The following is a 12,447-nucleotide window of genomic DNA, read 5'->3' as shown; positions in this document are numbered from 1 at the left end:
GAAAAATAAGCCATTGGTATTTACAGCGAACGACTTTGTCATTCCAGTGATTGAACCGACATTTCCGGTTGACATAGTATGCTCAGCCGAGGTTATTTCATCTCACAAAAATTTGCAATAAAAAATCAAAGATTGGTTAAACAATGAGGCAAGCAATAGAGAACTTTACAAAGCCAGCTTTTATTTCGTGACCATTGGTGCGTGTGTGTTTCCTGTTTGATTTTTTTTCAACAGTAATTTGTCTGTGAGCATTTCGGTTCATTCTGGTCTCCACGTAATGCGAAGAGTGTTGCAGAAAACCTCCCCACTATTTTATTAAGCCAAAGCGGCTCGCTCCACTTTAATCATAGGAATCATAAGTCAGTAAAGAGTGATGCTCTTTGAAAAAAGTCATGATTGATGCGTAGGTAAATAGACTGAAGAATTTAATTTTTTTAACTCTTGTCATATGACGCAGAGCATTGCAGTCTTCTTTGCATTATTTTCATTGTACTCTTTAGATAAGACAGTTTGTAATTGCTCAACTTTCATGTGATCCGTGCATCATTTCGCCAAAATAATTGTGCATTGGGCTGGAATAATGACCAATGTTGAATGAGAACACAGGCAATATCGATGTTCGATTAAATAATTCATTTTTTTATGCACTCTCGTCCTCTCGTCGATTGTAAGGAGTTCCTAGCCCCTGAAAGAATGATATTTTCAACTATTCGTAAATTTGAACCACGCTAAAAATTCAGGAAAATGCCAGTCTCTTTCGTAATAGCGGAATAACGGCGCGGAAATGGCGCGAGTCAAACGGAAGTGATGTCTTTACTTCAAGGAGGTTATTGTTAACACGAGGAACGACTATTGATTATTTTATTCCCACTTCTTCGTTGAAAGAAATCATTTTGGATTGTACGTGGATGGAATAAATCACATAACATCACTCTGTGAGGTAAAGTAGTTTTCGTACTGAAAATCACCTTAAATGGGAATGATTCAGGTTATTCATAATTATCTTCTTTTATCCTCTTAGAAATACCAGCATTGTAAGTAATTTTATAAGTTTAGAGGGAGCCTCAAGATTTCATTTTACCTAGTAGCTATCTGACGGACTTTGACCACCAATATTCAAGTTTCATGTTGATGATCCTATGTGGTCAAATATCGTCTTCTGATCTGAAGCCAAACTTTGCATCTTGCTATCATTCGAAATAAGAAATCAACCTACGAAGTTTTATTTAGAATCGAGTACTAAACAAGATCATATTAGTGTTATCTGTAAAGTAGCTCTTAGCTCGATGAGTAAACGAATTTCTTTTCCCCTTTTTTTTTTTTTTTTTTTGCCAGAGGACGATATATCTGTAAGCAATTCAAATTGTACATCACCTAATATAATGGTTTCTAAATCATGTGAAACATCTCACGTAATTTTTCTTATGAATTCTTCGTTGAATCTTTAGCTTTGACCATTCATCAGTTATTCTCAATAATGCATTCCCTCCGTTCTAAAACCTGAAGAAATTCGAAACATAAAAATTGTTATTGGTGTTTATATTTCCAGCGAAATGCCTCTCCTTCCTTGATATACTTCGAGTTATTATGTAATATTTCTTTGACGATCACCAAGGAAGTAGGAACAGAATACTGAAGCAGTGATATACATGATAAAGACTTCAAAATACACCTCTAATATCAGACAATAAACGGTGAGATTTAAAAGTCACGCCACTTTCAATACGATAGTAAACAATTAGCCGGTGACGTCACGGCCCTACCCACCGCTTGACGTCATCAGCGCGTGACAGGGCATCTATTGAAAATAGCCGATGATAGAATCCCCGCTTCCAAAATGGAATAAAATTAACGAAACACAAGAACAATTATGTACATAATAATTTATTCTGGAGTCATCTCCCTTCGTATTTGATGTGTGTGTTGATGTTATTTTTACATATCGTAGCTTTTCAGTTAAGAAGTTATACGTTGCTCCTGGCTATTTAATCTGTCAAATTTCTAGAATTCAAGATTTGCCGGTAAGAAAGTAATTGAAATAATTTAACCACAAATAAAGAGTTATTTACTGCAAAACAACAGGAGGATTATTTATTTATATCCCAATTCAATCAATGGATTACGTTAAAAGCTGAAATTTAATCCTCTATGAAAATAATCACAATAGGTAAACGTTTAAGGGCTGTGGTGTAATTTACTGCCATAATCTGGTTAACCTCATGATTTGTCGTAAACAGTTCACAAATCCGTGCGACCTCGCTCCTCAATATGCTCACAGAGGTTAATGCATGGACTCGGAAGCGTCTGTGCGATATTTGTTGTGGCGCTTTGCTTTTCCTGTTAGCTTCCTCTGCGTTCCTTCACAGCCATCTAAACAAAAAGCTTAAGAGTTTGGTACATATTCAGCTTACTCTTGTGAAATTTGACCACTTGGGACTGTTATTACCATGCGTTTGATTCACGAATGATTCTTAAATTTCATATGCTATAAATATCTGACTTTAAGGTAATCCTATTATGATTTCAGTCTAAAACGAAAACATGTTGTTTTTACAAAATGAAACGTTTTACTAGTTCACAGGTCATCGCAATGTTAGAAGCTATTTATGGCGTAGTTATCTAAATCTGAGTAGATAAGAAGTTGATCTTGTTGTGACGAAGATATTTTTAGTCTTCAAGCACATGGAATAAGGAATCTTTTTTTTTTTTTATTAAAAAAAAAGGGGGAATGGCCTAACGCCAGCAAACAAATAGGTTTTGCCTGAGTAACTATCGGACGGATTCTTGTTTGGAAATTTGATGAATAAAGCCATCAGAAAATTGAAAATCAAAACTCCCAAGTTTGAGAGTGATGTATAATGGCGCAAAATTACTAACTCTGTCAATAGTATAGCTGTGCTTTTTGAATTTTGCAATTTTATTGTTTTGAGGATGAATATATCATGACTGCTGGTAGAAGCTACATATTTAGGATACTGACTAGAAGTTTGCGTTGTCGATTTTCCATGCATGTTCGAGTTCTTAAGAGCCATCAGCTTTTCAACAAAGGAACAGTGCAACTTAGCCATGTTTTTCTGTAAAGAAACTCTGTCTTTCATATAGAACAAGTCAATATTTTACACTATTCAGATTGATTTACAACAATAAGGACATAATTTCTTTCTGCACGCATTTGCAGCACTACTCTGAGGAAAACAAAATCAAATTTTATTTATTTGGTCAAATGAACTTTTCAGTATTTTTAAGTTAAAACAAAACCACTGACGCGGGATTAGGATGGAATGTAACAAGAAAGGGAAAGGAACAAATGAAAAATATAAATCGAGTTTTCATTTCCACTACGCTCCTTAGCAGCTTTAGCAAGTTGTACGAGAAATTTTACTCGCTAACCGCATGAGAATCATTTAGAGCACCCGTTTATTCTTGCAATAACGTCATTGAAGTTAAAATTGAGATTGCACCTAATGTACGATGTTCCATTGAAATATGAAGTTGAATTGTACATTAGCAACAAGCCCATAACAAAATATTTTTGTGAGGTAAATATGGATGACATCATGACTAATTCATTGCGTATATATGCGTGACAGTGTCTACCATTAGACAAACGTACGCAATCCTTGAATACGTAAAATTCATTAACGTCTGAACGCCATCTATGTAACGCATATATCTATAGTCCTTGTAATCCGTTGTTAATTTTACCTTGTTTGCGTTATACGGATATGTTTATCTAAAGAGTTTATCACCACGAAGGGAAATAAGCTATCAACACAAGATGTGGTCAAGATTTATAAAACCTCTGTTTACCGGCCTATTCTAATATTCGGTGTTCTTTCGATTCCTAATAAAATATAGCTGCGTGGGTTGGGAAAAAAACATTTCTTGAGAGCATGAAGAGATCTGGCTTATAGGTTCCTGTCGAAGCCGATCTTTGTGTGTAATTTGGGTTCGAAATGCGTGAGCTAAGAAGTATCACTAAAAATATACTTTTTCCTTGTAGCGATGACTTAATCGTAAAAAGTTCAAACATGAGTTGTGAATAATTGTTCAACGATGAAAAATCTAAGACAGTGTGTAGAAGAATGAGTTGTATGAGTGACATCAGTAAAGTTTTATGTGACATCCTAATAGTAATTGTTTTATTAACCTATATAATATTGGAGGAAAAGTAACCAAGGAAAATCGTACAAAGATAATGATCGCCGGAAAACCCCAAAATTTTGATCGGCAATGGCGGTTTTCGATGGTGTACATGGAATACGATAAGGTTCGTGAATCAGTTTTTACAAATTAAACAGGGATAGCCGGCTGACTGATTATTGCCTATAGATTCTACGCAGCTAAATTGTAATATGGTGTCAGTTCCTCTTGAAAGAGTTTGCAGCCAAATTAGGATCCACAGAAAATATCTGTGATTGTTAGTGACACCATCACAGTAACAAGTTTTACTCCATAGTTTGATTACGTCAGATAATTGCTGAACTAAAAAGGACAATTGCAACTTGCGTAACTTCCTAAATGAACGTTATTACGTCTTATCCAAAGCTAGCAGCCGAACTATATTCTGAACCATCAAACTGTAATATAGTTGAGTTTAATTGAGGGAATGTTTAGCCATTTTTGGAATGAGTTCCCATGGCTATTGATGTGTCGATATTTTAAGCTTTATCTGTGTTGTTACACTGTTCATGAAAATAAAATTATTTTTCTGAACTTATCTACCGAGCTTGCTTACACATAAACAACAGGACTCATCTCTAGTTGTTCACTCTCTGATCCCTGAAATGTTATAACCAACAAGGTATCTTCACGCCCAGAAAAGTTCTAAATAAGTAAAAACTGCAATTCAATCAGTTTTCCTTTTAATTGCGTTTCCAGTTCGTTTATGTCCCTGAGATGTGATTTTAATCCTTAAAATTAGCAGTGCAAAATCAATAATCAAATCATAATAAATGTATGATCTTAAAAATAACCTTTGGAGTTTCTCTCAATAATTAGACTTGGTCATAAGTTTTATTCCACTTAGCTCGTTGGTTGTCAAACTTAGATAAGAAGAAAGTTACTACATATGTAACGATGGACTTCTCGTGTCTCATCAAGGAGGCGATGTGGCCGTCAACACGGCGAGAGAACGATACCATACTCTTCGTTGTTAACCACCTGTACATACTGTGGCAACTGTTTCTAGCTATATAGTTTGTGGCCATTTTGCTCGACTCTAGGCCGGAAAAACAATCAGCAGCCAGCTAAATATTACGTTTGATTTGCACATAAGTTGAGCAAGTTGTTTTTACAGGAAATTGCCCAACATTTATCAAAGATTTGATTGCTTTCCCATGCAAATTTGAATGAAAGTTTATGTAAAAAATCTGTTTAAGCAAAATAATCCTTGAAAGAGTTCTCTCATGTACCGATTTTAAGCTAGTTGTTCTACTTTTTCTGTGTTCTAATCGTCAATTAGGGAACATGAATAGAAAACTTAAGCATGTAAAAATTATGCCCTTTGAATTACTCTTGCAAATCTGTATTTCTATAGTTCAGATAAGATTTACATTTAATCCGTTTAAACATAATGCATAAAAGATGTAAGCTATGGTTCTTAAGCTCGTTACAAATCTCAAATTTTCCCTCTGACATGAATTTTAACCCAGGACTGTCCATCTCTATACTTAACAAAATAGTATAAATTTATTTCACCGAAAGATTTCAAAGTTCAACAGGTACTTATCATGTCTTACCACAAAATGATAAACAAAAGCTGTGGCTTTTCGACTACCCTGGTTGTTAAATGTGATCTATGACTATCATTTGTAGAAAAAATTTGATAAAGCAAAATTAAACAAATAACACTTGGTATGAGTAAATGAAGCCCTGCAATGACATCTTTATTCCTTTCCCCTAAACTGAATTCTTAGCAACACTAATCAGTTTATATAATTATCTTATCCTTAACCTGTGTTTTGAACAGTGAACCTCACTGTCCGAGTGTTTTTTTCTCAGAGCTAACTTGCATGTATTAAATAAAACCAATCGTCTCTGATTGCATCCTCACATCTATAAACCTTACCTAATACTTTCAAATTCGAGTAATAATAAGATATTAACTAACAAAATTTGTCTTGAATAACTGACCTGTGATGCCACAAAATGTCATAAAAGCATGCAAAATCCTTACCTGATGACTCCGAGATTTTTCTGTGAAATGCAAAGTTAAAGCAACTGATGGATGTATACCATCGAGTCTGAACTGGAAAATTCAGTGAAGCAGTGGAAGTGCTAAAAAAATAGTTTATCATGTGTTTTCCAATCAAATTAAAATAGTTTACGTGGACTTAAGAGGATCCTTGTCTATCACTGTAAGAGGACAACATCATTATAAGCATAGGAAGTATGTAAGACTTATATGATAAGTAAAGCCAGAAATAGGTGCTAAATTACATTGGGAACGTGAGGAGGAAAAGGAAGAGGACCTCCATGTTGATGTGATTACAAGCTGATCATAAAACTGTATAAGTCATTTGAAATGATACAAATGTTATCTTGTTTCCATAGAAGTCAAATGATTTTAAGAGGTGTCGAGGAAGTTTTACGACAAATGTTACTCATGCAATTTATTAACCGAGAAATAAAGTGAATCAATGTTATTCACCTGAAGATAAAGATCAAAGTAAATAATATCACCCGGTAGTGACTTTCACGTGGTACTTGAGGCGCTTTGAGGCGTGCTTGTGTGTCACACAGTTTCGCAATAGCGGAACGAAGATTTGAAAGCAACGGAAATGATCCTGACACAGTTACAAACGTGGCTTGTAATCTGCACGCAAACAACCAACCATCTGTGTACATTTCATTCTCTTGATAAGGATTTTGAACCTTTGATAAAATTTGTAAATAGTACGTGACTCAAAACGGATGTCTAGAGGAAAGGAATGCTGTTTGCGAAACGATTATTTATTTTAAATGTATTTTGATTCAGTTCTTATGCCGCAAACGGTAAAAAAAGCCTCTTACCCGGTCTAATTCAGTGCTCCTTAACCTTCTGAAAACCGCTGCTTCATAATTCTATTTCTATTTTTCAACACTGGAGCGAGTTCAAAAAACTGATTCAAGCTGCCCTATTTGTCACATGTACAAAGAGCCCTAATTGATAATTTTGACAAACTATTGACACTTCGCCCTTTCCAAATAAGCTTATTTTAAATTTAATTTGTAAGGAGACTCGTCAGATATAGACAGTCATCGGTGTGCCAAGGGAGGACACCTCTTTGAAAAAGATGAGCTATCATCGATTACCGACATTATTCAGATAAAATTTAAGACAAAAGGAACCACCAAAACAATTGCTTACACCCGCTTATTTAATACTGAGTCAGAAATGGCCAAAAAATAGCAATTACTTTTCCTCTTGTCGTCTATTCAACGAAGGGTATCTTTTCTTGTAACTTTTGTACCCTGTTGATTACCGGCAAACTTAATGGATGGTCACTGAAAATGCTTCATGCATGCAGTTCTTCTTTATTACATCACCAAAGAATACGGCCCTGACTGTTTCCTTTTTAATAGTGTATCTCGTGATTCTTATGTGATTCGACAATTGTGTGGCAAGTAATGTATGCTAAGTAGCGTTTGAGTCATGCGAGCCTTTCTGTTTACGTACTGGAATTGTGGTTCGTATAATCCACATTTGGGTTATTAGGACATGTCATTTTCATCTGAGCTCTTCTCATTTCTTATACGAAAGAATAAAACAAGTGAACTATGATGTTTATGGACCGTAAAAGACTTGCTCTATTCGATCAAAGTTCGCGGAGAACTTGTTCGACAAAAAGTTTAGTTACAATGTTATGACTTAACGTTGATAGTCAGGATAGAGTTTCTAAACTTAATTTCTCCTAATTTTCACATGTTACTGAGCAAGTATAAAATGAGGTTGATGATTTATATTCACCACAATGAATACTTTGAAAAGAGGCACAATAAATTACAAACAACCGTTTAATCTGTTTGCCGTCTCAAAGGTCGGTCAGTGTCATTTAAATGAAATCTTTCCTCGTTTTCATTTTAATATCAATTCTTTAAGGAGAAAATCCTTTTATCAAATCTCTCGAGCGTCAATAAATTATGACAGCAAGATGCTATGGTTGTTTCGTTTTCAATCTCACTTCGTTTAAATCAGTTTCTCTGTTCTTTTGTGACAATAGTGCTTATTGACGCATCATTGCGCGGGCGGATTTCTTTCGTCACTCCACGAACAAGTTATATTCGTTGTAAACGGATCGTGTAATTTTGAACGACTAGTAAATATTTAGTTTTAGACTTCCACTCAAGTCACAACTTTTAAGTCTTAAAAAATTTTCTACCAGATTATAGTTCTTGTTGGTTAAAATATCAGATAACCATAACACAGCCACCCTAGCAGCATCTCACACGAAAGTATGTAAATGTTTACGGGAGATGCTGTTACTAAGTGAGACGCTGGTCACACGCCATTAAATTCTCACTTCCTAAACAGTCAAAAATGACCTTCATTCTTAACAAAATTAGGTGATTATGTAGGAAATATTGAGAGCTTTCAGAAAATGCTAGTAATTTTTCCGAAAACATAAACAAAATCTCCAAAACAAATACTTTTGGCTATGTCTGGTGTTTACCCAGCCGTGACATTCATTCTTTCATTTCAATGAACAGTTCTACTGACGTCATCAACAGTCGGAGTAACGTCGGAGCGACTCGTTTGACGACATAAGTGTTTCCGGTAATAATCGTCGATGAAAATAAAACTATATCAGTCTCCCGAGCTTTCAGTCCGAACACATGTCCGAAGCGTTCGTGTGATCAACTAGTACTCAACCAAAGAAGAATCCAAATATGTTCATACAAGTGCCAGACTCAGTGAACAAATCCATTCGAAATGGAATTAAACCCCGGACTGAGATACACTATCCAAGCACTTCTTTAGGAAATCACGATCCTCGAACTGTTTGCACGGACACTGGCATCGTTGGGTCACGGAATACGATCGACGGAGAACTTGAATGTGTGGTTTGTAGAGCAGACCGTGTTATCATGCCCGCGGCTGCGCCAAATTACATAACGTGGAGACCACCACTGCTTCCCTCACACCAAAAGTACAGATGGTCTAGAGATTATCGTGATGATCTACTGTTAACAACATGCAGCGCTCCGCCAAGACAAAGTGATACAGAAAGTACGGCACAGAAAGTTGAAGCAGCACAAGAGGTGGAGATGCCTGCAAGGAGGGGTGAATGCAATGAAGAAGATGAAATTGAGAGTTTAGAATCACCGCGTTCGTTTGCCTCTTCCGGTTCAAACAGCAGTCGAGATGACTTATTGGCGCAGTTCCCTGAGACACAGACCGCAGCAGGAGCACATACACCTGTTACAAAGTCGCGTACACAACAGCAGAACCCCTGGGGAAGGGCCTCCTATTCCGACCTGATCACAATGGCCATCACATCCACAAACAATAACATGATGACTTTGTCAGATATTTACAGTTGGATTGTCAAGAATGTACCGTATTTCAACGACAAGGGGACTTATTTATCAGTTCAAGGATGGAAGGTAAGCTAAAAATCAGTCAAGTTGCTATGCCTATCCACTGACGCTTTGATGTATTCATTGGCGCTTCTATTCGCGGTTGCTTCTGCATGTTTAGCTAGTCTTGCAGCTATTGCCCTTTTCATATGTCCTTTGAAATGGAAACCTATTATAATTAAGGCTTCAATTCTGTGAAAATAAATTACCAAATGTACTTAACAAACAGTTTTTTTTACAAACATTATAAGACAGAGAGAGATGCAAGAGATCGAGTAGACCACTGGTAGACTATAAAAGAGACTTCGTATTGTCGATGCCGTTAAAAACTTCGATATCCTCTTCAATTTTACAAAAAGCTTTTGTCTTCAATGTGTTTGCTTCCGAAAGAGCGTACTTTTTCGTTCTGTCAGAGTATCATTAAGGTATCATAAAACTCAAAAGAATGCGGCGTTTGTTAAAGTGTGTATAAGAGATGCTATTTAAGGAGTACCTGTATAACATGGTTACTATCATTCAAATCTGAATGAATCTAAAGAAAAAAAATAAAAGTTTGGAACAAAAGTACACTACTGACAGATGTGTGGAAGCAAAAGATAGTTCAAAATGTAACACATTTATAACATGGCTAAGACAAATTCAATTTCACGCAACGATTGCTTAGCAAACCGTCGGAGATATGTTCTAGGTTAGTCACTGTCAATTAGGACCTGAGGATACAATATCCCTTGTTTTTCGTGCAAGAGATGTTTCCAGATAAATTTCCCAATAAGTGACGTTTTTTTAACGTTTAGATCAAGACTAAAGCGAATGTCCGCCACCTCTCGATTTAATATCATGCCTATCTTCTATCTATTAAATTTGGTGGCCACGATTTGACTCGAATATCTGAAGAAGAGGACCATCCGTGACGGTAAAAAAGCAGTTTTGAACTGAAATCGTAGCAAGGTCAAGCAAAAAATAAGTCATCAGTTATTAAAGCATATTATCACCAAGTTATCCTACCCAAGCAGGATAACTTGATGTTTTAAACCTGAAATTAAACCCAGTTTAAACCTCTTGCAAACAGGTTGTGGGTCTCTCGTGGTCTTAGAGTTGGTCCTCCTTGGATATAGTGTTTCCGGAAAATTTTCATAAACCTCCCTCAGTGTGTATTTATGTCCCAGCTGAAAGTCTTCCTGTGTTCAGCTGTCTCTCAATACTAAAAAAGGAAACAGATATTTGCTTAAGTAAGCCGACTATTTTCTTTTCAGTTCTTGACACTCTAAATAAAACATGAATTTGCTATCTTTACCAATATGAAGGATTTACAAGTTCAGTACTCGAAAATGTTTAGGAATTACTTTTGTTCAACTGACGCCATTGTTCTATGGTGCTTGGAAACCGCAGATTGTTTCCTGGCAGATTGATTTTCCTCTTTTTTTGTTTCTGGCTGATAAATAGTCTGTTCGCATTGTCAGGAGAAAGGAAGGAAAAGGCTGAAGCTTTTCTAATCTCTAAGAAAGCAAAAACTTTTTTTTCCATCTAAACTGGTACTGATACATTGAGTGCGACATTTTTTAATGGAAGCACATATCGCGGAAAATCGCGAAATATGCTTTTTATGATGGACGATCTGGGAATACGTTTAGTGATGATTTAGCCTCTTTGGTTTTCAAAATAGACAAAAGGAATACTGCTGACTCAATGAGAACAGATCAAAGAGGAACTTTTGAACAGCACCCAATCTCACAACGACGAGGCAACAGTTCCTGCACTTATTTCGACCTCTTATGATAACTAATGTGTCGCTCATTTCAAATCAATGGAAATTATTCCCTACTATTATTATTCAGACAAATCTTGGGTGCATCTCGACTCGATAAGGGATTTACTTCTTTTAAAACCAAAATCAATTCTCAGCAGTGAACGTGTTGTTATTCATCGTCAGAAGAGTGCTTTCTTTTTCTCGTTTAAGCACATAATCGAAGTGCTTTATTGGTGCTTTACTGAGGTCATTGTGAAATATACTAACCACAATTTCTTTCTTTGCCAACAGAATGCTGTTCGTCACACTTTGTCACTCAGAAAGCGATTCGTTCGTGTTCCAGACCCTAAGCGACCATACAAGTCAATGTGGACAATTTCCAGTGATTATCAAAGAAATCATTTGAAGGAAAAAAGGAGTCAATTGGAAAGGAAAAACCCACTGAAGAACAAAAATGTAAGCGATAAGGAAAGTGATCAAATGGCTCAATCAATGGATTTTGAAACAACCAGTGAATTTAGTGGAAGCTGTGCCTCACCAAATCAGAGCCAAGACGGATTTTAAGTTAGAGTTATAGATGTTTAAAAAAAATTATTCAAAGCTTACTTATAGTACTTACGCGCATGCATTGCATAGTTTTTTCTCTATCATTATGCTATAACAAATGCTTATTTTCATGTACTATAAACAGAAGTAATCAAAAGCGAGTAAAATAATAAGAATATATTTTTTTATAGCCACAATTGTAAAAAGGGAAAAAAATGAAGAAGTTTATCCAAATTTATATTTTATGTATGTGTATAAATATCAAGTAAAATAATTCTGAAGATTACATTATCTGATTACCTTTTATGAAAAATTTGAATAAAAAATTTGCCCCAGTCATGATTCATTGCCATTCTTCATTCAGATTATGGAGTATTTTGAAGTGTTGGTCAGATCGGAGAGAGAAGTTCTCTCCATTTGCACGGGGTATTCTGGTTTAATTATTTGATGTGGAAAGGCACTATTGTATGCCGTATTTGAGTTAACAAATGTCGAAGGAAGATTTCAGGGAAGTGGGGAGTTATTTTTTAGATTGCTCAGTTCATGCGTAAATCAGCCTCAATTAGGGCTCAGTCTCAAAATGTGGGTTTCAG

General features: G+C 35.8%; 2 protein-coding genes across 4 annotated transcripts in view; one reads left to right on the top strand and one right to left on the bottom strand.

The window, feature by feature from the left end:
- Positions 1 to 6,377, bottom strand: part of LOC131777339 (melanocyte-stimulating hormone receptor) — a 15,776-nt gene extending 9,399 nt beyond the window's left edge. For 2 of the 3 annotated variants that reach the window (XM_059093621.2, XM_059093620.2), the window contains exon 1: positions 6,179 to 6,361. The gene's annotated coding sequence lies outside the window, so the exon portion shown is untranslated. Of the gene's footprint in view, positions 1 to 2,137; positions 2,371 to 6,178 lie in introns of those variants that run through there. The other variant, XR_009339616.2, reaches the window with a different exon arrangement.
- Positions 832 to 12,111, top strand: LOC131777340 (forkhead box protein O1). Its single transcript, XM_059093625.2, has 3 exons — positions 832 to 940; positions 8,692 to 9,588; positions 11,600 to 12,111. The coding sequence occupies exons 2-3, from the start codon at positions 8,872 to 8,874 to the stop codon at positions 11,870 to 11,872; spliced, it is 990 nt and encodes a 329-aa protein (XP_058949608.1). The 5' UTR covers positions 832 to 940; positions 8,692 to 8,871; the 3' UTR covers positions 11,873 to 12,111.
- Positions 12,112 to 12,447: the final 336 nt, after the last annotated feature.

This window comes from Pocillopora verrucosa, chromosome 3 (genome assembly GCF_036669915.1).
Source record: "Pocillopora verrucosa isolate sample1 chromosome 3, ASM3666991v2, whole genome shotgun sequence".
Lineage (NCBI taxonomy): Eukaryota > Metazoa > Cnidaria > Anthozoa > Scleractinia > Pocilloporidae > Pocillopora > Pocillopora verrucosa.
Note: the sequence above shows the minus strand (reverse complement) of the source record. Positions and strands in the feature narration are given on the sequence as shown.